This window comes from Hylobates moloch, unplaced genomic scaffold (genome assembly GCF_009828535.3).
Source record: "Hylobates moloch isolate HMO894 unplaced genomic scaffold, HMol_V3 SCAFFOLD_11, whole genome shotgun sequence".
Classification (NCBI taxonomy): domain Eukaryota; kingdom Metazoa; phylum Chordata; class Mammalia; order Primates; family Hylobatidae; genus Hylobates; species Hylobates moloch.
Window position 1 is genome coordinate 46292170 of NW_026652286.1, and position 25592 is coordinate 46317761.

The window sequence follows — 25592 nt, forward strand, 5'->3', positions numbered from 1 at the left end:
GCCCAGGGCCTGCCCCTGAGGATTACTCATTAAGCAGTTATTAATTTGCAGCCAGACTTTCCTGAGTCCCAGTCACCTGGTCAAGATGTTTGATAACTGCCCCATCTCAGACACTGTTAAAAGCACAAGATTTGGGGCCAGTCTGTGGTACTCTCAAAAAGTGACTTAACTCTATAAAACTGCCTCCTTATCTGTAAAATGGGGATAACTGTATTGACCTCATAGGGTTGGCATGAGCATTAAATATTTAATGAATGAAGCTCTTAGAATGGTGCCATTGCTCTGATTAGCTCAGACTCACCCTGTAATTCTGGGAAGTCCAGGTTCTGTGAAGAAAAGGGAGCAGCCTCCCCTGCAGACAGACAGTCGCTTTCTGTCTTGTCTCAGGCCTGTTCCTCCTGGAACTAGAGGAGGCAGGCTGTGAGTAGTGGCAGTAATTTAGTAAGAGGATTTCCAGAATCCGGGTGTGCTCTGCAGAAATCCTGGGAATGTGACAAGGTGCACTTCAGACTCTGAGGAAGCTGGGTATTAGAACATCAGAGCCTTTCCCTTGGGGCCACAGAGCTCTGGGAAGCTGATGTCATATGGGCTTGCAGGGAAGGGGCAGAAATGGCAGGCATCCAACCACCCAGTCCTTGCACTATGTGGCTTCCTTGTGAGCAATACATGCCCACAGCCCTGTGAAGGATCCTAAGCCAAGTGGCCTGAAATGTTCTCTTGGCACAAGTGCCCAAATATCACAATCACTCATCCATGTAGCCTTAGCCCCAGCTAGACCTACTGCTGGGAAACACTTCTCATCACACTCTGCTTATAAAAAGTCTACCTGTCCTCCAGAGCACAGCTCAAAGGATGCCTTTGCAGAACTGCTGAATGCCTACTTATGTTGAACCAGACCTTCTTCTGGGGCTACCAAGAGGAATGAGGAGCATAGAGCCTAGTGGGAGCAGCCTGGCAAATACATAAACGTTGAAATTCAGTGACCTGAGGGCTGGAATAGAGGCATTTACAAAGTACAGCACAGCCACAAGGTACTTTCCCTTCAAGGAAGGCAACTGACCAAAATTAAACAAATGAACAAAGTCATTTCAATCCTGATAAGTGTTATGAAGAAAACAAAGTCAGTTCATATGAAAGAAAGTGGCTGGGTGGTGGCATGGTCACGGAAGCTCTGTGAGGTAATATTGAGCCACTGCATTGAGTGGAATGATGAAAAGAGCTCAGTGGTGGAAAGACTGAGGGGATGACAAACGTCAAGGCCTGAGAAGTCGGAGTGAAAGTGGTGGTGATGGGCATGGTGGTGATGGGGACAAGAAAGAATTCCAGTGTCTGGAACGTAGCCGGGGACAGTGGTGGAAGGTGAGCTGCACTGAGATTATAGCATAAATAAAATGCTGTACAGTCATCCCTCAGCATCCATGGGGAGTTTGTTCCAGGACTTCAAGAGGATACCAAAATCTACAGATGTTCAAGCCTCTTGTATAAAATGGTGTAGTATTTGCACATAACCTGCAACCTGCACACATCCTCCCATATACTTTGTCACCTCTAGATTACTTATAACACCTAACACAATGTAAATGCTATGTAAAAAGATGTTATACTGTATTATTCAGGGAATACAATACGATCTATTGCATCTGTACTGAGCATGTACAGAATAAAGTCTGTTATTATCCATGGCTTTTTTTCAAATATTTTCAATCTGAGGTGGAATCCACAGATGGGGAATACATGGATGTGGAGGGCCAACTGCACTCTCCCTTTTTTTCCACTCAGCATCATAATGTAAGAATATTCTCAGTTGGGAAAAATGATTTGTAAACATTTTTAATGACTGCATTTAAAAACCATCATATAAAAAGAAAAGAAAGTTGCTTTCAACTTAAAAAAAATCCTTATATAATGTACCACTCATCTGGGATATGCTTCTGAGAGGGGGACACTCCCTGCTTGGGCGGCAGCAGAAGGCAGTGGGGAGAAAGGCTTAAAGTTCTGGGAGTCAGGCTAGCCCCTCCTGCAGGTGTCCTCATTGCCACTTCTTGGTTCCTGTGGTCAAGGTTCAAAGTGCCAAAAGACCCACTGATCGAACCTGAGACTGTTGAGATGTCCTGTTCCCAACAGAGAGTATCTGAGCTCCAGAAACTTCCCTCTCAGGCCTCCACTCCCCCTTCCTTTGTACTGTGCATCCTACTCTGACTCCCGTGGCTGGGGCAGATCAAATGTACATTCTCAGTGTCCCCTGGTAATGACCTCTCCCTTGCCTCTGATTTGCGAGGCACAGACAAAGCTGACAAGGCCTTCCTCCAGGAGGCTGCTCTGCTTTCTCCTCTCCTACCCCAGCTTTTGGCTCCTGGCTTCTCTGGAAAGCCACAGGACTCCACCAGCTTCTCTCTGCCAACAGTTCAGTCTTCAGGGCTGGAGCTGCAGGGTCTGCGGAATTCCTGTCCATACTCATGTATCCACTTGTTGGCCACTGGGAGAGAACAGGGAAGAAGGAGACAGCAGGCTCAGCAGAACAGACAGCAGCAGTGCTGCAGACTGGTGCGCACTCATAGGCGCGCGTGAGTGCCCTCTTAAATTCTGCATCCTAGGTAACTCACTTGCCCATCCTAGTCCTGGACTCACTATGGACTACAAGCTGTTTCTTCCAGCAGATAAATAGCAAAGAGGACATTGTCCTCTGGAAAAAAGTGACAGGTCCTGTCTCCTGTAAACTCATTTTCAAATGTTTGGGAACTAAGATCACTCACCCTTCATTTTAGAAGCCCATGTCCCCCATGAAGCCATTCCAGAGTACTGAGAGAAAAACAGGTGGCATCTCCTGGCAGCCTCCACCTCAGCTCATGAGCCCCCTTCCACTTCTTTTTCTGTCTTCAGAGCTAAGTGCTCCTGGACGTATATGTGACATAAACACGTCCATCTGCTTATTGATCTCTTCTTTGTTTTCCCACCTCCTCATGGGGAGCACTAAACAGGAGAGACAATGGCTGGACACATCTTTCCTTGGGGTAGAGTGTGGATGGGACACCATATTCCTCTCTGGCGGTGCTCAGGAATCAAGGCCTATCTGGTCAAATGAATAAACCTTTACTGACAGTCACTCTGTAACAGGAACCTCTGCCTGTTATAGGCTCCCAGTCTGTTGGGGGCACCTCATTCATAATCTGACCTTCTCAATATAATGTGGCACTGTAATGAAGCATTTGGAATGGGATGGCTGTGGTAGGTCCCACCCATCCCCTGTTTCACTCTACTCTGCACCCTGTACCCCCTTCTCATGCCCAGAAAGGCAGGACTTACCCCACTTATCTCCCACCAGGACAGGACAGCCAGCATGAAGTGTGTCACTGTCCCCTTCACCACTCCTGTGCAGGTTCCACCAAAACAGTGCTGCATTCTGAAACAAGAGGGCCCAGCCCCAGGGAGGGTCAGCCCAGAACCTCAGTCCTCGGGAAGCACATACTAAGGACAAATGCAGGCATGTCATTGAAGAAGCCTTTCCATGCAGTCTTGGGGCAATGCATGCATAAAATGGCACAAAATGGCATAAGTTGCCATTTACTCATTCATGCATGGATCACTGACAGAGTCCCCTGCACCCCAGGTCCTGGGGCTGCAGACACAAATCACATCCAGTTCTGCTCTCCAGGAGCTCACAAGAAACAGACATAAAACAGACCTGAACAAGACAGCATGGTGAGTTCTGGGAGAAAGGTGAGCACATTTGTCATTGGGTCACTGAGAAGAAACACCCAACAAAACCACAAGGTGGAACAAAATATTCCTCATACAGCCAAGCACGTCATTAACTCAGAAGCTTTTCCTCCCTTGGGCACTTATGATTAACACCTTCAGGGAGCAGGCAGTATCATAATCCCCATTTTCCTAGCAAAGAACTGGAGGCCCAGGGCTTTAAATAATGCAACAAAAGAAGGAGCAAAGTGAGGACTCAAGCCCAGGTGTTCTGACGCTAAATCCTGTATGTCTTTCCCCCATACACGGCTTCTTTGCCCTATCTACTTCCTGTAGTCAAATTACTTTAACCTTGGCCCTCAAAGTAGACAAAACCCCAGGTCATGAAGAGCTTTCCAGGATGCATTGGCAGTCTCTATGTTCCCAAGCCTACAAGAGGCGCCAAGCTCCTGAGCATTCAGAGATACCTGGCATTGATTTATCAAATGCTCAGGATGTGCCAGGCACTGTATTACCTGCTTTACAGGAATGATCTCGTTTAGTTATCTTCATTTCATTCCTAAATTAGGTAAGGGCTGCCAGGGAGTTGGACTGATCTGAAATTTGGAGGATATACTCATTCATGAAGCAAACCTCTTACACTTGGTTCTCCTCGGTGCCTATCCTTTCCAAATCCCTGTTGCAACATCATAATGCCTGCTGACATCTCTGTAAACTCTTGGATCAAAGGGCTATGAATTTCCCTCTGCACTCTCCGTGCCTCTAGCTCTCAATGTGGACTGAACTAATGATGGAAGGAACTAGATGCTGTAGAGGATCCAAAGTAAATAAAACAGAGCTCTTATCTTAAGGAGCTGTACTGTGACAGGGAAGACAGACGTGTAATCATCTACTTGCAATATAAGTGTAAATAAAATAACAAATAGAGGTTCAAGTGACGAGCATGTGTGTGGTAGTAAAGTAGACTATGGATGATCTGTGATTCTGGGAATTGGGGAAGACCTCTTTTTGGCCCTCCTCCCAGGAATGGGCTTGCAAGCACAGACAGCGTGAAGGTTAGCGGGTAAGCGCTGCACTCCTTCAACCCCATCTTCTGGGACCAGGGCCCCACTCACCCTAACCACAGGCACGCTGAGGTTGGCATAGATGAAGGCTGTGGCTCCTCCAGCTTCCACTGAGCTCAGCTGCAAGACCAGAGAAGAAGCCAGAGTTAAAACAGCCACCAACTTCCCTACCCTGTCATATGATGTCATTTCTGCATAGATTCCTTCCCGTGGTCTTCTATTCAACTCTGAGAGAAATACTTGAAAGACGATCATCCAACTCAGGAGGAACTTCGGGAGCCTACTCAATGGCATTGGTGTTTGCCTACAAGGCCACAAGAGGACAATGTTTTGGTATTCCTCCTTTCTTTCCCTTCCAGCTAACATCCTTACTGAGGGCTACAATAAGTAGATTCAAACTTTTTGACTGAGACCCTTAGGAAAAAATACATTTTAAATAATGACCCAAGACACACACACACACACACACACACACACTCTGAAATATAATTGTCATAAAACATTCTTACTGAGATAGCTTCTCATCTTCTCTATTTTATTTTATTCTATTCTAGTGTGGTTCTCTTAAATGCTCATCAGAACCACTAAATTAATCTCACAACCTATAATGGATCATGACTTGTGGCTTGAAAACCAGTTTAGACTATGATTCTTCTTGAAAGCTAGGCATCATAGGAACTATTTATTACACCTTTGGCATATTCTCTACATCACTCTGCTCCCCTCCAGGGAACCCAAGCTAAGGAGTTTCATCACTGGTCTGTTCTAGGACTATGGATATGTTTTCTTAATGTGAAGCTTTTTTTCTGGTTGTCACAGAAATATATAATAATTGTAAACTGTTTTAAAACAGGAAAATATTTTTAAATAACAATAATTATCATTGTACCATCCAGAAAAAAGTTATAGTTTACCTAGTGATAGTTGACATTTATTGGGCACTGACTATATGCTAAACGTTACACTATGTCCTTACAAATATATTATCTCATTTATTCCTCAGAACAATCCTAGGGGTTAAAATTGTTACTATTTTTAATTCTTCACATTTTACAGATGAAGAAATCAAGTCTCAGACAGCTTAAGCACTTTATAAAGGGTCATGTGACTCTTCCATGACAGAGTCAGGATTTGAGCTGAGCCAGTGCCATGTGACTACGAAGTCCCTGCTCATAACCATCATGCTACACCTTTGGAAATTTAGGTCATATCCAAATGTTTACTATTATAAGCAACACTGCACTGAACAACTTAATGAAAAAAAATCATTTTGCATTTTGGATTGTTTTCATAGAAAAGAGTCTTAGCACTAGTATTATGGGGTCAAAAGGATATGTGTAAGTTTCATACTTCTTATATATTTTGCTAAATTATTTTTTCAGCAGTTGCATCACACAAGAGTGCCAGTTTTACCTCACGCTGCCTAGCATTATTTACCAGAAGGTTCACGCTCTGTAATCTTATGGCATTTAGATCCCAGCACACTTACTTGTGTTACAGAGCAAGAGGTATAGGGGGTAGGACGCTGGCCCTTGGTAGATGCAAGTGAACTGACGTGGTGATTTGGAACCTGGAAATGGCAGTGGTGACTATTAGTATTCCTTGGCTCCCCCTGTAGCACACTGGGAAAGCTGATAAGAACAACAATTGGCTCCTTATGTTCAGGTAACAAATTAGATTATTCTATTCTAGCCCTTGTCAGTAAGGGGCAACCTGGACTTTCCTGCATTCTTTTACCTGTGGTTTTACAATATGGTGGAAAGGAATGACATAGCCAACACATTAAAAAGAAGATCGGATTCTGCATGCAATGAAGCTCATGAGCACGGCATGGGCTGTGAGAACAGTGGGAAAGGGAGAGAAATCTTCCCTCTGTATACCTTCTACTATTTTGTACTGGGGCTGATCTTTTTTTTTTTTTAATAGAGACAGGGTCTCACTATGTTACCCAGGCTGGACTCGAACTGCTGGGCTCAAGCGATCTTCTTGCTTGAGCCTGCCAAGTAGCTGGGACTACAGGTGCACACCACTGCACCCAGTTTGGGACTGAGCTTATGCCCAATCTGAGCAGAAAATCACCAACTGGACTTCAACTCAATCCTCTGTACTTCTTAAGGATTATTTTCTCCCTGTAATATCAGTCTTAGGTTTTCCACAAACCTTAACATTTGTCTTGAGAAATGTTTGTCTTGAAATTGTCTCGAGAAATCCCAACCTGAAGATGAAAGATTTGGGCATAATCTAGCACTTCCCTGGTCCCACGATACTGATTCCCCTTTATGAGACTCTTTCCTTTAACTGCTCTGTGGGATACAATGACAGAAACAGACAGTATGGAACTTCGCAGAGTGACATCCCTCCTTACATTATCTTATCAGATCCTCACAACAACACTGTGAGGAAGCACAGGGCAAAAAGTGAGCTCAAATAACAAATGTAATCTGTGCTGAGGCCACATAGTAAGTGGCAAAATCAGGATTAGATCAACTGACCCCAAACCCAAAGTGCATTCCATTCTACTGTGTCTCAAATACTTAAAACCCAAATGCACATGCATGCACATGCATGTGTAAGTGCATGAGAGTGCATGCACACACACACATGCATTTGCCACTTAAAATTACTGGGCTCTTATACCCACACTACCTTCACTATAGTAACTGGGGCCCTGTAATCAGGGAACCAGCCATAGGAGATATTGAGAGGATAAAGAACAGAGATATATTGTGCCCTGAATGCCCTGTTTTTTGGCAGTATTTCATTCTTTCGCCATCTGTGACCTCCCATAACAGCTGGAGTGATCAACCAGAGATGCAACCAACTGCAGCTCCAAGATGTGTCCCCTGCCTGATAGCTGACCTCAGAATGATCAGAATGAGGCCAGACACCATTGTAAGTGGAAGTCTTCCAGTTCCATAGGAAGTACAGAACTGAGCCACATAGAGAAACACATTGGAATTGCTGGCATTAAAGACTACACAGAATGCTGGCCTTTGACTGCCCTTTCTTGGCTGTCCTGTGGAGACCAGAGACAGTCCTAATAGAAGAGGAAAAGCTGGGGTGGGGGATGTCTGCTATTCTAATGAGCCCGAAACAAGGACTTCATCTTTGGTTGTTATATAGAGCCCTTATATATGTTTGTCCCTTCGGTTAACAGTAAGGTATCTCTTCTAATAAGTGATTAACTCTAATATTCTCTTCCAGTGACAGGTGATTAGAATTACGGCTTGTCCATAGAGAAGAAAGTAAACCCACATGATCTGAAGGGAAGGGGATAAGTGAGATGATACAGACTGGGGCCGAATCCTGATCACGCCAGGAATTAGGAGAGAAGTACAATTTATTGGTTTATTTTGAAAGGGGAGTCATGGAGATTTTACTGAAGATTTTCTAGAGAGATAAGAGAATTTTCACTAAATATCAGAGGCGGCACTCGCTGACTTTCTCTCTGTGTCTCTGTTCTTCCCTCTTGTAAATCCACTGCCTCATTCCTCATCCCTCTCCCTCCCCACAGCCCCACAACCTCTTCTATGGGTTGTTTTTCAACACTGATTAGTCCATGAGACCTCAAGGACACAGATTCTCAGATCCTCCTCCTGTGTTGTTCCACTTCCCATCCTAATCACTGTCCATACCAAGGTCATATTTAGATTTACACACTGTCAGCCTCTTTGAGGGTAGAAACTTTGTCTTGTATTTCTTTACATCTCCTACAGTGCCTATCAAAAATGCTGTCTGAAATTCGCAAAATTCCTGGAGATTTTTGCGCTGAGTACCAGATAAAATCAATACATGAAATTGCTTTGAAAACATAAAATAAAGTAGAGCTATAGTCAGTCATGAAGTAAGAAGCCCAGAGCAAGACTCACATAGATCATAAATGTTGCAACTCGGTTTCCTGACTTCATTCTATAGAGGGGGCTGCTTGGTGACTGAGAAAAAAAAAAACAGAACATATCATTATTTTATGCAGATGGCACCAGAGGGACAGGCAGGATTCCACTATTAATACAAATAGAAGTAAAATGGGGGCGTCAAGGATGGGATATAGTTCTGATATACACCTACTGGAGTATGTGCCCGTCTTTGCTGGCAGGCACTCAATACAATTTTTTTTTTACTAATTTATTAGATACTTATATAAAAGAATTGTCTACTAACCAAACAGAACTACTTGTCAGTAGTGAAAGTACTATATGAGGGGTTAATTGCACCTTTGAGTTATCTGTGAAATATAGAAATTAATATATAAAATATTACAGACAATTATTCTGTAGGAATATCAAATCATAAGGCCAGAGTTCCAATTACTTGCTGAAGAGACATATTCTTTTTTTTTTGTCATGGAACAGTTTGAGATAGATTTACATTCCATGAAATTCACCCCTTGTAAGCCTACTGTTCAATGAGTTTTAGTAAATTTTAACAGTCGTCCAATCATTCCCACAACTGAGGTTTAGAACACAGAACACTTCCATCTGCTGAAAAGTTCCTTCATGCCAGTTAGCAGTCAATCCCTGCTCCCACCTCCAACCTCAGGCAACCCACTTATCTGCTTTCTCTCCTATAGCATTCCATTGTGGAGATATATCAAAATTTGTTTATCCGTTCACCTGTTGACAGACATCTGGGCTGTTTCCAATTCTTGTTTTTTTTTTTTTGTTTTTTTTTTGAGACAGAGTCTCACTCTGTTGCCCAGGCTGGAGTGCAGTGGCACGATCTCAGCTCACTGCAACCTCCACCTCCCAGGTTCACGCCATTCTCCTGCCTCAGCCTCCCGAGTAGCTGGGACTACAGGCGCCTGCCACCATGCCCAGCTAATTTTTTTTTTGTTTGTATTTTTAGTAGAGATGGGGTTTCACTGTGTTAGCCAGGATGGTCTCGATCTCCTGACCTCGTGATCTGCCCGCCTCGGCCTCCCAAAGTGGTGGGATTACAGGCTTGAGCCACCGCACTCGGCCCCAATTCTTGGTTATTACAAATAAAGCTACTATAAACTTTTGTGTACAAATGTTTGTAGAGACATATTTTCTTTTTATTTTGGGTAAAATACATAGGTGTGAAATGGCTGGATCATAAGTAGGTGAACCTTTAACTTTTTAAGAAACTATCAAATTTTTTCCAAAGTGTCTGTATAATTTTGCATTCCCACTAGCAGTGTATGAGAGCTTCCGTTCCTCCACATCCTCACCACCACTTGGTATAATCTTATTTTATTGTAGCCATCATAAGAGATAAGAGAGTGCAGTGCTATCTCATTGTGGTTTTAATTTGCATTTCCCTAATGATGTTGAGCATCTTTCCATATGTTTCTTAGCCATTCATTTATCCTCTGAGATAGTGCCTACTCAAATAACTTTCTGTCCATTAAAAAAATTGAATTATCTTACTACTGAGTTATAAAAGTTCTATAGATATTTTGGATACAAGTCCTTTACCAAATATATGATTCGCAAATATTTTCTCCTAGTTGGTGGCTTGTCTTTTCCTTTTCTAATGATGTTTTTTGAAAAGCAAAGAATTTTAACTTGATAAGGTCCAATTTATCGGTTTTTTTCTTCTTTTATGGAGCATACTTTGGTGTCCTATCTAAGAAATCTTTGCCTAACCTGTGGTCACAAAAATTTTCTCTTATGTTTTCTTCTAGAAGTTTTATAGTTTTACATTTACATCTATGATCCATTTTGTGTTAACTTTCATATATGGTGTAAGGTAAGGGTGTAAAGTCATTATTATTTTGCAGGTAGATATTAAATTGTTCCAATACCATCTATTGAAAAGATTATATTTTCTTCACTGAATTTCCTTGGCACCTTTGTCAAAACGAATTGATCATAAATGTGTTGGTTTGTTTCTGGACTCTGTTCTGTTCCGTTGACCTATGTGTCTCTCCTTACACTGGTACCACACTGCCTTGATTCCTGTAGCTCTATACTAAATTTTGAGATCAGATAGTGTGTGTCCTCCAATTTGTTCTTCTTTTTCAAAATTGTTTTGGCTGCTCTAGGTTTTTTGCATTTCCATATACATTTTAGGATCAACTTGTTAATTTCTACAAAAATAACAAAAATTCTCCTGGAATTTTTATAAAGCTGGGGTTCAATCTATAGATCAATTTTGGGGAGGTCATTTTAATCCTCAAAAATCACTACTGGGTATCTACCCAAAGGAAAAGAAAGTCTTATATTAAAGAAAAAACACCTGCACCCAGATATTTATTGCAGCACTATTCACAACAACAAAGTCATGGAACCAACCTAAATGTCCATCGATGGTTGATTTGATAAAGAAAATATGGCATATATACATAATGGAATACTATCCAGCCATAAAAAGAATGAAATCATTTCCTCTGCAGCAACATGGATGGAGCTGGAGGCCATTATCCTAAGTGAACTAACTCAAAAGCAGAAGATAAGATATTGCATGTTCTCACTTATAAGTGGGGGCTAAACAATGGGTACACACGGACATAAAGATGGAGGTAACAAACACTGGAAACTCCAAAATGGGGGAGGGTGAAGGGGAGTGAGAGTTGAAAAATTACATATCAAATACAACATTCAATAGTTGGGTGATGACTAGAAGCGTAGCCCCCACCATTACATGTGCAATACCCATATAACAAGTATGACTGGGTGCAGTGGCTCACTCCTGTAATGTCAGCACTTTGGGAGACTGAGGTGGGAGGATCGCTTGAGCCCAGGAGTTCAAGACAAGCCTGGGCAACATAGCAGGGCCTTGTCTCTACAAAAAAATTTTTTCTTTAAATTAGCCAGGTGTAGTCCTAGAGCTACTTGGGAGGCTGAGATGGGGGGATCACTTAGCCTAGGAGCTCAAGGCTGCAGTGAGCTATGATGGTGCCACTACACTGCAGCCTGGGCAACAGAGCAAGATCCTGCCTATAAAGAAAAAAATAAATACATAAATAAATACGTAAATAAAAAACAAGCACATGTACCCCGTGAATCTAAAATTTTAAAAAAATTATTTGCTATTGTCAACAAAGATGGCCAGTTGAGATCACGAGGCTAGAAGACTTACTGGAGGAAGGACAGTCCTCACTAGGAAGTCCCTGAGTGGAGCAGTCAGATGATTCCATGATAAGCCACATTCTTCCCTCACCGGCAAATTTTAGAAGGGAGATGGTGGCAGACAAGAAAATGAGTCAGCAACAATATGCTTGAAACTAAGGCTTTCAGATATTTCTGGAACAAGAACCTTTGTTCTAAGATTTCACTTAGTATTCCCTGAGAGCCTACAAGAGCTCTGCTTCAGAGAAATAATGCCCTGGCTCCCTACCCCAGGGGATTGGTCATTGACTCCACCATTACCGTAGCGTGGTCAAAGTGAGGCTCATAGTGTCCTCCGATGCCATAGTTCACCACCTGCAGATACTCTGCATAGGGAGGCCGGACATCAAGGCCTGTGAGGGCAGCAATGCGGTGGTTGAGGGTCACCAGCATTGGGTCAACAGTGTCCTTCAGCCAGGCACTAAAACACACCACAGATTGAAGCATCAATGATCTGATGCCCGAAATGACTAAATGATGTCTCTGAATGAATGAATAAACAAATGAATTATGTTAATTGCCAGAAGGAAGGATGGAAGGAAGGAAGAAAGAGAGGGAGAGAAGACAGACATAAATGCCTAATTACCTACTCATTCCTCATGTTGTCTGCCCAGTCCACTTTGTTCTCTACCTCAACAATCTCACAGCATTGAGATACAAAGAGGAATAAGACAAAACCCCTGCCTTCAAAGCTGCTATGGTTTAGAGACATCTGAACAGAGGGACCCGGGTACAGTGAGAAAAGCTTGGGATTTAGATTAATGTGACGAGTCCCTGATCCTCTGTGATCCTAAGTCAAGTATTTAACCATTAACCTCTCTAAGGGTCACTGTGTTGTCTATAAAATTGGGATGATAATAATATCTACTTCACAGACTTATAAAGATTGTGAGAGGCAATGCTTATGAAGACACTTTGTGAACTATACATTAGTGTTACTTTTAAACACAGGAAAATCTCTGCTCTACTGCAAGACAAGCCAGGATAGGGCAAAGGCCAAACAGCAGTGTTCAGTCTCTTTTCCTGAATGTCTTGTTGAGGTTCTGACAAAGTGGCAATTTTGGAATCAGAATTTATGTCCCTGGGAAATGAGGAAGTGCTCCCTAAAGCCAGTGGGTCTCCTGGGGAGACGATAAGGTTCTGAGGGAAGAGCCTTGGCATGATATGGAAGACCATTTCTTTGCTCTTTTCTTTTGATGGATTAGTGTGTTCATTCTTTCAAATAGAGTGCAAGCAGAGTGCTATGCCACATGCTCTTAGGTTTACAGAGATCCCCAAGACAGAGCTATTGCCTTCTAAGAGCCCATGGATTATGGGGAAAGGACAAACACAAATATAACTAAGAACAAAGTAAGGTACAGTGAAAAATTGAGAAACAGACTTTAAAGTGCTGGAAAGCACAGATGAAGGAGAAGTTCATTCCAGTGGGGCACTCAGGTAAGATAGTGACATTTAAGCCAAATTTTGAAGAGTGCATAAAATTTCAATAGATGGAAAAGATGTAGGAGTATTCCAGCCTGAAGAAACAGCATAGGCACAGACATGGAGGTGTGGCAATAAATTATGAATAAGGAGATAGGAAGAAGTAACGGGAGATACAGCTGGAGAAGCAGGCTCAGGGCATGACGTAGAAAGCTGAAAACACTGTAATATGGAATCTGGACTTTATGGATAATGGGTAGTCAGTGAAGGTATGCGAGCAGGAAAATGATTTAGCAATTAGAAGTTCCCTGATGACCTTTGGGAGACCAGCTCCAGTGAAGTTGTGAGGACAGAACCAAAAGTCAAAGAGTTGAAGAGTGATGCAAGTGGAGAAAGAAAGTAGTTTCTTGTTCTGAAAAGGGAAGAAAATACCACCTGATTCCCTGGAAGCAATTAACCCAAGGCTGATTTTTCTCTCCGACACTAGAATATCAGAAAGGTTAGAAAAAGCAATGAAGCTGAGGTCATAGGGACCTTCCATGGGTTAGAGAATAACTACTAATATGAAAGGCCCTTAATGTACCAGACCAAGTAAGTTAAGCCAAATGATTCTGAATCACAGCTTTCATCATTCACCTCCCTTCCCAGACAGCACAAACTAATCCCCATCCTGAGGTCTGGCCTCTCCCCAAGGATGCTGATGTCACTGTCTCACATGTCTTTGGTGGATGCAAGTAAAGGGCTGCAGTGGGGGGTGGGCAGGGCTGGAGGGGTGGGATAAAGCTGGGCTCTCACAGCTGAATCTGCTCCTCTATAGAAGCCATCAGGGCCAGAGAGTCTATTTGTCCTTCTGGTCTCATTGTTGGCAAGTCATGCTTTCAATATGAGTCAGGAGGTGGGAATGGAATCTTGTAAAGTTAAATTACAAATGTGGACAGGACTGTATCTTTTGGAAAAACAATCCTGTTTAGGAGAACAACTATAGACTTATTTTTTGGTTTAGGGCAGAGGAGCTCTTCCAAGTCTCTCTCGAATGGCCTTCTAGTTAAACCCTCAGATGATCTAACAATCTGGGAAAGGGAAGTGGAAACTTCTCCCTCTTAAAAAGTGTGTACAGCTATAAACGTGAACTAGGGATTCTCCACCTCTGGCAGTCCCTGAATGGCTGTTGCTGACTGGCAGTCAGCTACGCTATGGGCCTGAGGGTGGGCAGCAGGTATGACCAAGTAAGGGCCCTTCTTACCTTTTGCTGATGCGGTACTCCACTTGTAACTGCTTCTCCCCTGATGCCACCACGGACCTCTGTAGCTGGTGGGAAGAATGTAAGACAAAGTCCAAGTGGTTATGATGCAAAAGGAAAGGTTTGTCACTTCCACAGACATACTCCTCTCTTAAGCATAAACATAACAGATGCCAGTTCCTCCTTAATTAGAGGACATTTTGCATGTGGGACTAATTTAGTGACAGCTATCAATCATGAAAATAAAAGACCTTAAGTGACCAAAGATCGTAGAGTTGAAAATAACCTTTAACACTGTGTCTAGTCGACAGTAAGCACTCAAAAGAAGTTTGCTGAGTTGAATTTAACTGTTATTTGAATCCCTTTTGTATCTGCAAGACTGTGAGTTAGGTAAGAACAGGGGCTATTTCTCATTCATCTTTGTTTCCCAGGGTCAGGCACAGGGCCTGACCGATGGTAAGCACTTTGTAAGTGTTTGTCGAATTAAATGAACATCTCCAGCAACAGGAAACTCTCTATACTCAGAGGCGGCCTGCTCCTTTTGAATATTCTAATGAAAGCCTTTCCTTACAGAGAATCAGAGTCTCTTTTTGCTACAATTATTTTTTTAAAAATTGATATATAATAGTTACAGATGTTGAGGGTACTTGTGAGATTTTCATAGCTGCAACTGCCTTGATTATGAAAAGACAACAGTTTTGATAACACTAGTTTAACTAAATGCCTCTCTTTTGTTCTGAATGTCTAGGTATAGCATTTAAATTATTATTATTATTATCTTTAGAGACAGGGTCTTGCTGTGTTGCCCAGGCTGGAGTGCAGTAGTACGATCATAGCTCACTACAGCCTCCAACTCCTAGACTCAAGCAATCCTCCCACCTCAGCCTCCCAAATAGCTGGGACCATAGGCACATGCCACCAAACCTGGCTAATTTAAAAAAAAAATGTTTTTGTAGATACAGGGTCTTGTTTTGTTGCCCAGGCTGGTCTTGAACTTCTGGTCTCAAGGGATCCTCCCACCTCGGCCTCCCAAAGTGCTGGGATTATAGGAACAAGCCACCATACTGGGCCTAAATTATTTTTAAATAAAGTGTCTCCTAATTGCAAAATCCAAGGACAGAAAGAGAAATATTGTTTATTTATATGAGGGTAAACATGTCTACTTCTGCCTCTGTCATCGGAATGTTGGCTCATGAGGGCAAGGATTTGGCCTTTTTTCAGTGCTATATCTCCAGGATCCATTCAACGCCTGGTGGTGGAGTAGGTGCTTAGTACTGATTAAATAAACGAATGAATGAAACAGGGCACTGCACTTAAAGGTACTCACAGGGCTCAGACCCAGCTCTGGTGCTTCACAGGCAGGCAGAGCAGTGCCTGGGGCAATGAGCTACACAGACAGAAGCTCTTTCCCTTCTCTGAAGCTTCCATAATGTCATTGACCCTCCTGCTAAACCAGGTAGACAGTCTTGGAAAAGCCTCTTCCTTTCCTTGGGCCTGTTTTCCCATCTATAAAATGCAGCACATGAACAACATGTGCTTGCGAGTTCCTCTCATCATGTGGCTCTACAATCTTACGAAGCAGGAAATCAGAAGCGGATTGATGTTGCCTCCATCCATTGTCCCTTGTGTCCTGTCCTGAGCCATTTGTAGAGGAGAAACTCATAGAAGAGAGATGCTCCTTTCTGTTCTTTTAGGGAAAAATCAATGGTTTTAAAAAAAAAAAAAACCTAAGGAATTGCCCCACCCCAAATTAAGGAGCCACCTTATACTTAATTCCTGTAACAACCATTAATTTTCCACCTACCAGTCACTCGTTTTTTGGAACAAATATTTATTGGTTGTTCTCTGTGCTAAGCACTGTGCTAGGCACCGGAAAAACAATATGTTAATCCAAACAATGTCCCTGCCCCTAAGACATCTAATGGGGCCACAATAGGCAAGTATAGAATGCCACGGAAATAGAGAGAGGGGCACATAGCCCATTCTTATGAGGGACAGGAAGTCTTTCCAGGATGTCCACAAGACACACTGGAACCATACAGGTGAGAAGTCAAGGGCAGTTCATTCCAGGCAGACAGAAGAGTGTGCAGCTGGAGCGTCAAGTGCCGGGGGAGATGTGGTAGAAGGGGTTGGCAGCAGCCAGGCCACGGAGACCTGTAAGCACTGGAGGGCAAAAGTGACACATTAAAGAGTTTCAGCAAGGGCTTCAGTGGTCAGACCCAATCTTTTAAAGATTACTTTGGCAGCAATGGGAAGAACATGGGGCAAGGCATTTGCAGAAAGATGATGCTTGCTAGTTTACAATCTGACTGGGGAGAGAGGATGCTGACCCAGGAAACTGTCAGTGATGTCCAACAACACATACATGGCAGAATACATTTAAAAATTAAGTACCAAACAACCAGTGAGAAAAAGCTGAGAGTTCAGAGGAGGAATAGGTAATTGTATATGCCTCCAAAAAATGCTCTGAAAAAGAACCAAAGGAGGCCAGAATGATCAGGGCTAGCGGGCCCAACGAAGGTGCAGGGCTTCAACTGAGTCTTCAAAGATGGGCAGGATGTAGTGAGAGAGAGAAGTGATGACTGAGTGTGCTTTGGGAAAGGGAGAGTGACTAGGAAGCAGAGATATTCAGCACAAGCCACCGAGGCTTCTGTCTTCAGTTCCCATGGGGGAGCCACTACCATGTCAGTCCAGGGCTGATTCCTGGGAGAGCCACAGAGCAGACAGGCATCAGCAGCCCCAGAGAGACACTTCTAGGGGAAGGAAGTGTGCCAAGACCTGTGCATGCCAAATGGACGACATGGCCATGAACATTTAAATCGACGTCTCTGGGTGGGTCACTTCTCCCGTTACCATGGCAACAGGGCTGTTCTAAGGAAAAAGCAGCTGCTAGCCAAAAGCTACTACTGCTGGCTCACTGCAAAGCTGAACCTGTTTGCTCCAATTCTCCAGTGGGGCTTAATTATCTCAAAAAACTTCTGTGCAAAGATTCTAGACTTTCCTGGAGTGGCTTTTAGATGAAATGATGACTGCTCCTCTTCTCCCTCCAACCATGTCTGCTGTCACAGTCTTCCTTAAAAATCAGGCATGATCATGCAACTCTCCCATTAAAACTGTCCAACAGCTCTCCTGCTGCCTACAGGATAAAATCCAAACTCCCCGGCATGGCATTTATAGCATCTGCTAATGGTGTCTCACATCTAGCCTCATCTCCTATCACCTCTCGCCCCCATCCCTTGCACACTTCAGCCACCAAGCTTCTGCCCGGTCTCTGAACATAGCACATATCAGGCCCTTGCACATACCGTTTTGTCTTTCTGGAATACCTTTTGCCACCTTCTTTCTCTGATAGATGTCACCTCCACAGTGAAGCCTTCCCTGATTCTTCCTCCCTTCCCCATCTGTTCTTCACCCAATTGCCTTTTCTTTAGAGGAAGCCTCACTTTTTTATGTGCATAGCACAACTCTCTGCACACACCTCTATGATAGCATGTATCATAGTGTAGTATAAATATTTGTTTTTCTCCATTGTGCACTAAGTTTCCAAGAGGAAAGAACCAATACTTCATCTCACTGTAAAAGCCCAGCACACAGGCCAGTGTCTGGCACACAGTGGGCTCTATTCTGTTGATGAATGACTAATGGCTGCCTGGATGAACTGCACATGTTAAGGGCACAATGTCTGGCTTGACAGAAATAATTCTGAGACAGTATCTTTAAAGAGGCAACATGCTTATAGAGGTGCATTTTTTTTTTTTAATATTTAGCACACTTCCTAGGGGGAGGATTAAATGTCCTCTTCCCATTGACATCCAGCTTGGCTTGGTGACTTGCAGTGCTTTCCCTGTGGAAGAATTAGAACCTTGCTGTTGACTGCAGTAGTGGCCACATGCTTTGCTCTGACCAATGAAACACGGGTGGAAGTAACATCTGGCACTTCCACGCAGAAGCTTTATGAACTAGCTCATGTTTGCCATTTGTCCTTTTCCTCTTCCATGACACTGGCAATGTCCCATACAGAGGCTGCTCTGTCAGGCTGGGTCTCCGAGTGAAGACAGTGTGGGATGGCTTTAATAAAAATTTAATTTAATCATGATTGTAATTTAATTATAATCATAATTACATTATAACTAAATTATAACTAAATTTTTCCTTAAAACAGCCCTGTTGCCATGGTAACGGGACAAGTGACCCACCCAGAGACGTCGATTTAATCATTCATGGCCGTGTTATCCATTTGGCATGCACAGACCTTGGCACACTTCCTTCTCCTAGAAGTGTCTCTCTGGGGCTGCTGATGCCTGTCTGCTCTGTGGCTCTCCCAGGAATCAGCCCTGGGCTCATATGGTAGTGGCTCCCCCATGGGAACTGAAGACAGAAGCCTCAGTGGCTTGTGTTGAATATCTCTGCTTCCTAGTCACTCTCCCTTTCCCAAAGCACACTAACTCATCACTTCTCTCTCTCACCACATCCTGCCCATCTTTGAAGACTCAGTTGAAGCCCTGCACCTTCGTTGGGCCCGCTAGCCTTGATCATTCTGGCCTCCTTTGGTTCTTTTTATAACGAAATTAAAAATCATGATTATAACTGAATTACAAAGTTTAATTTTATAATTACATAAGTTATATTTTATAATTCATAAATGAGGCACAGAGATTAACAATAAAATAGAATAATAATAATATACTGTAATAAAAGTTACGGGAAAATGACCTCTCTCTCTCAAAATATCTTATTGTGCTGCACTGAGAATAACTGACACCACAGAAAGTAAAATTGCAAATAAGGGGGACTACTGTACCTCTAAGTTCTAGCTGTGGCTCTAGCTACATGTATGACCTTAACAAGTCCCTTCCCCTCTCTGGGCCTCAGTTTCCTTTTTAACAAAATAATGAAGTTGAGCTTTCTACTCTAACTCTGTAAATTTGTGCTAGGATTTTACTCCTTGCCGCTGTCATTTCACTCTTTTTCCCCCCTCTACCAATTACATGGAATGGCTGACACTTTTGAAGTGTTCCTTTTTGTCTTTTTTTAGGTTAAACTTACATACAATGATATGCACAGGTCTCAAGTGGACCATTTGGTGAGTTTTGACAAATGCATACAGCCACATGTACCATGTCCCTAACAAGATAGTGAGAACACATTTTCAATACCCCAGATAATCCTCTTGCATATCATCCAGTTAATCCTTTCCCTCCAGAGGCGTGCACTATTGTGATTTTTTTCCACCATGGATTAGTTTTATGGCATGGTTGGCATTCTGAACTCCTTGGCTCTTTGAGTTGTCTAGTTGTTCAGGTTGCCTATTCTCACACTCCTGAACTCCAGGCATGTGAAGACGAACGAGAAATTCTTGGTGGGTTCTCAGGACACTCACCCATGGTTCTGCAAGTTCTCTAATTTTCTGAGCCTCTGAGTCACTGACAAAGTCATGGTAGAGAGCAATGTAGGGCTCCAGGTGGATGACCTCCTTCCGGATGGGCTGGAGCAGCAGGTAGGCATTGGAATTGGTCTCATAGGAACAGTAGAGGCTAGGGATCTGGTAGAGAGTGGGCTGGAAAGAAAGAATAGGATGAGCATAAGAGAATAAGGGTCTAGGAGTAAAACTCAACTTAGGGTAACTATGGCATAAAAAAATTGGAATGCAAGAGATACAGAATGTGGTCATTCTGATGCTTCCCAAGTGAGCTTTATTGTTTTTAATGCATCAGCTCTACCCCCTCATGTTATCCCAATTCTAGCTTCTCAAATTCTAGCCAGGCCTCTACCCCTTTCCCTTTCCCTGTGGAATCCTACCTGGCAACCCAGGGTCTGACATAGCCCCTCGTAGATGTCTCTGGTCTGCAGGTGGGGTATATTGGGCCTCTGGATGACAGCCTCAGCTACCACCTGGTTGGGGCTCTCTGCCAAGAGCCTTTCATATTTCAAGACATTCCTGGCCATCCTCTTATTATCTGGGCCTGGAAGAAATCAGGGCAGGGAATATAAAATAGGGATTAACAAATACTGGCCTCAAGGAGTGCCACTAAGGTTTCCTCCAGCTTCACTGCTGCACAGGACAGGCAACTGGATCTCCTGAATAACTCCTCATGTCTACGCACAGGAGGACGCAAGGCCCTCACTCCCAGAAGACTACCTGGTATTTTTTAAAAGACTGACTTGATCCTGGTAGATCTGAAGGTGCAAAGGGCTTTGGGAAGCAAAGTGGAACTTAAAACTCTTAGGCCAACGGATGGCTGCTCTGGGATAGTGTGATGGTATATACGGGGATGATGAAACTTCATTCATTCATTCATTCTTTCACCCATCCATTCAGTAAATCTTCAATGAACATCTACTATTACCAGATAATGTGCTACAGGCTGACCTCTCAGAGTTTAGAGTCTAATGGAGAAAAAGGACATTAAATTATCACTTACAACAAAATATGATAAGTGCAATGAAAGAGAAGTCCAGAAAGCCAAAGCCTATTGCAAAAGGACCCAACCTATTTTTCCTCAGAGAATTGGAAGCCAATTCATTCTTGTCTCCACTAGATCTTTCAAATCTCCTAACTGGCCTAGACCCAGAGCAAAGAAGTGTGGGGCAGAGGGACTCTAGACTTTGGCTCTAGACTGGATTCCCACAGGGCCCTTGGGAAACCCAATAAATCTTGTGTCTTGTTTGTGCCCACCTGTTTGTACCCAATTTGGCTACAAGATGCCCCATGCATTGGCAGAGCTACCCGTGGCCTGCTGGCCTCTTTGCATGACTCTCAATGCATCTCAGAAGGAGGTGCTGAATTGTTCTAATGCTCCCAGAGTATCTTTCTCTGAGGAGCCCAGTGTGCTTCTAACCACAACCATCACCCTAGCAAAGGAGGAAAGGAAGGGGCAGAAATTACCATTCTGTTTTAACAAGAGGAGAAGTGAAGTTTTGGAGAATGGAAATTATAAGCCCAAACCCCAATGAAAATATTGCAAAGCCCAAACCCCAATGAAAATATTGCAAAGCTGGAAATAAAACTGGGAATCTCAACTTGCCATGTTCTATTATCCACCTATAAAAGCACACAATTTGAGTGGATAGCAAAGATTTTAATAGATCAAATGCAAAGAAATAAAGAAGGGTTGGATTATAATTTTGTTTGTACCACTAATCACTCATGTGTTTGTAGACAGACAGCTACTTCCTTATCCTATTGTTTGCTAAATTATCAGAAAGGAATAATGTTACTAAATGGATTCATTAAAAAGTTATGTATACACACAATTATAAAGTCCTATATGAAACACTTTAGAAATATTAAAACAAAATAGTGATTTTGCATCTCATTTTAGTATCTAAATACTAAATACTCATGCCTGTAATCCCAGCATTTTGGGAGGCCAAGGCAGGTGGATCACTTGAGGCCAGGAGTTTGAGACCAGCCTGGCCAACACGGCAGAACCCCATCTCTGCTAAAAATATAAAAATTAGCTGGACATGGTGCACATGGCTGTAATCCTAGCTACTTGGGAGGCTGAGGCACAAGAATCACTTGAAGCTGGGAGGCAGAGGCTGTAGTGAGCCAAGATCACGCCATTGCACTCCAGCCTGGGTGACAGAATGAGACTCTGTCTCAAAAAACAAAACCAAAAAACAAACAAACAAAAAAACCACACCCCCAAAAGCAAAAGCAAAACAAAACAAATAAATACTGTATTAAAAAAAAACTAGGAAGCCATCTACCACTAAAATGTTATGCAAATATATACATATAACTTTGAAGCAAACATTTCCAAGCAGATAGCTGAGTTAGGAAGCATCTCCCTCCTGTTTAACTCATTTTGTTGTCAGCAAGGGACTCCCCGAAGCGGGGTGATGCTGAATTCTGTGACCTACTGGCTGGGCAGGATGCATGCATCACAGAGTGAGACCTGATTTAAAGGGAAAAACTGATATCTCCCTTTGAGCAGCTGAAGTGAGCAATCCTGCTGAGTCACTTTCCTTCTTACGTACATAGTGCACACTGATTTCATCATAGTGCACACTGATTTCATTCATTCTTGGGTCTGCTTCCAAAATCTGGGTCTTTAAAATGTCTCTGAAGAAACTGGCCCCCACTCCTGGACTTTTTCCCACTGAAGCAAGGCTAATATATCATTGATTGGGTGGAGGAAGGAAGTGACAGGTTGATATCTTCTCAGCATTTTCCAACTAACTTAAAAATTTCCCCCTGATGCATTGAATAGCACGTAAGATTTCACCAAAATTTGAAGTGTGACCTGGATTATGAAATTAAGATAATAAAGATAGGGCCAGGCACAGTGGCTCATGCCTGTAATCCCAGCACTTTGGGAGCCCGAGGTGGGGGGACCACTTGAGGTTAGGAGTTTGAGAAAAGCCTGGCCAACATGGTGAAACCCCGTCTCTACTAAAAATACAAAAATTAGCCAGGTGTGGTGGTGGACGCCTGTAATCCCAGCTACTCGGGTGGCTGAGGGAGGAGAATCGCTTGAACCCAGGAGGCAGAGGTTGCAGCGAGCTGAGATCACGCCACTGCACTCCAGCCTGGGTGACAGAGTGAGACGCCATCTCAAAAAAAAAAAAAAAAAAGATAATAAAGATAGATAGCTGTATTTCTCTTGCAGGAATTAAAGACCAGGAGCAGAAGGGAGTTCCCCATAAGTCAGACCTGTGGCTGGCTTATCTTTCATCCATTACGTACTGTAGAGAAGAAACTCCCGAGAGAGGCTGAGGGCACATGAAACATTTCCTGCCTGTTAAAAAAAAAAAAGAAAGAAAGCATTAACTTCACTGAGGATATCTCCTCTGAACAAACTATTAAGTGGATTAAAAAAAAACCATAAAATATTCTTACCATAAGTAGGTAACAAGGCTCACTGAAAGGAATAGCAGACCAGAAATGCAGAGATCTGTGGCCTCGCTGCAAATCAGGTCTCACCAGTCTCCTCATTTACTAATGACTTATGACCACCCTTACCAGGCAAGGTAGGAAAATAAATGAAAATAAAACTTCTTAAAGTGCTCTCAAATCTTAAAGCCTGCAAAACCACGTAATTGCAGGGTGTTGTTATTTGTTATATTATATTTAATAATATAACCAAAGTTAAAAATATTTAACCCACTATGGAACTATAAAAACCCTAGTAAAAATATAATTTGTTCTCCAGATTCAGTTCTTCCCAGAGTCCACAAAGTTAGTGGAGGGAGGCAAAGAAAGAACTAAAATGGAAACATTGCCCAGTGCACAGGAATTAACTCTCCCTGCAGCCATTCAACCTGGGGCTCAACATAGTCAAAAGGAAATAGGGCTTTCCACACAAATCTGGGGAACAGAATCTCGGATGGGTATCCAGCAGTCCTCTTCCGGGTGCTGCCAAATGATGATTAACTGATAGAAATGTATTTCATTCCAATCCCTTTACTTTAGCATATTAACAATTCACTTTTAATGATAAAAGCAATAATAAGCATATTATGAAACATATGAGGAATGGAAAAAAATTACTACACCAAAATCCAGGGACTGAAGTACTTTGGATAATATATAGTTTTTACATAGTTATAAGCATATTTTTATACATTTCACATCCTGATTGTTTCACTTTACATCATCAGGAGTATTTTGATATCATCACATAGTCTTCACAGACAGCATTTTTAATGGCTGCATTTTATTCCATCCAGAAGATACACCACAGAGAACCTAACCATTCCACTACTGTTGGACAAATATATTGTTTCTAATTATTTGATATCATGAATTACTCTGTTCTACATTTAACAAAGAATACTTGAGTAATCTATGAATGCCTTGTAATGTCAAATATTAACTCAAGGTCATAGCTTTTCAAACTCTTTGTGAGATGAAAAGAACCAAAATATAATTTCACATATTTTTAAAACTTGAGAGTCTTGTAATAAAGTAAAATTATATTTTACAAAGAACTAAGAGTTACTTTCGGTGTCTCAGTTAAGTTTCTTTGGAAATAGGTACATTAAGCAACATTAAATGAAAAGAGAACATATATATGTATGTATCATGTAATAAGAACTGACATTTATCCAGTAAGTTGCATGTGCCATGCATGCATTCTGTTAAGGGCTTTGCCTGTATTAGCTCACTCAATCCTCACAGCAACCCACTTCAGGTGAGCATCATTACTCCTCTTTTACAAATAAGAAAACTGAGGCCCAGGGAAGCCAAATAAGTTGCCCATGTTTTCACAGCATTTGAACCCGGGTCTGTCTGATTCCAGAGCCCATAGCTTAACCACTGTACTCTACCATCTCTCATTATTAGCAGTTACTAAATTTTTTTTTTACTAAAATATATAATGAAATAAAATACATTAAATTTTATATGATAATGAAAGGTCCATAGGGACATTTACTTCTAATTTACTAGAGGGTGAGGAGGAACATAAACCATCTATAAGATAATGCCTTATGTGTTCTGTTACTGGGGAATAAAAACATGCTATAAGAGCCCCAAGGGGGAAAGCCTGGGGAGTGAGGAGAACTCAGGAAGACTTCACAAAGTAGGTGACATTCGAGCTGCGCCTTGTAAGATAAACAGGATTTCACCAGACAAAGCAGGATGTGGAAAGCGAGTAGAAGAGAAATCCAAGCCATCAGAGTTAGAGGGAAACAAAACAAAACTAATCAATAATTGGGTACAACATTTGAAACTCTGTCTTTCAGGGTAAGCTGCTTTAGTTTCTCTTTGAGTCTTTCCACGTCGATTCTCCATTTCCTTCCTCTATTAAAACTCAATTACTTCTCACCCTTTCTTACATCGCAGTTATTCTATTTGGCTTTAACACACAGCAATTTAGCAGGAGAGTTAGGAAGAGCACATACACAGTTTTTTTTTTCTTTTTTTCTTTTTTTTTTTCGAGACGCAGTTTCGCTTGTTTCCCAGGCTGGAGGGCAATGGCTCGATCTCGGCTCACCACAACCTCCACCTCTTGGGCTCAAGGGATTCTCCTGCCTCAGCCTCCTGAGTAACTGGGATTACAGGCATGTGCCACCACACCAGGGTAATTTTGTTTTGTTTGTTTGTTTGTTTGTTTAGTAGAGATGGGGTTTCTCCATGTTGGTCAGGCT

The 25592-nt window shown here is 42.4% G+C and overlaps 1 protein-coding gene across 6 annotated transcripts in view; it reads right to left on the bottom strand.

The window, feature by feature from the left end:
- The window catches only part of P4HA3 (prolyl 4-hydroxylase subunit alpha 3), a 57345-nt gene that overhangs the window by 16981 nt on the left and 14772 nt on the right, over positions 1-25592 (bottom strand). For 3 of the 6 annotated variants that reach the window (XR_009215665.1, XR_009215663.1, XR_009215666.1), the window contains 10 exons: positions 23188-23239; positions 20295-20458; positions 19876-20052; positions 14499-14563; positions 12095-12254; positions 8630-8692; positions 4812-4880; positions 3304-3400; positions 2754-2970; positions 2339-2476 (listed from right to left, as the gene is read on the bottom strand). Coding sequence is in view for 2 of the 6 variants with exons in the window: in XM_032166929.2 (XP_032022820.1) it covers positions 2219-2476; positions 3304-3393; positions 4812-4880; positions 8630-8692; positions 12095-12254; positions 14499-14563; positions 19876-20052; positions 20295-20458; positions 23188-23239 (1098 nt within the window). In the remaining 4 variants the exon portion in view is untranslated. Of the gene's footprint in view, positions 1-1814; positions 2477-2753; positions 2971-3303; positions 3401-4811; positions 4881-8629; positions 8693-12094; positions 12255-14498; positions 14564-19875; positions 20053-20294; positions 20459-23187; positions 23240-25592 lie in introns of those variants that run through there. The other 3 variants (XR_009215664.1, XM_032166930.2, XM_032166929.2) reach the window with 3 other exon arrangements.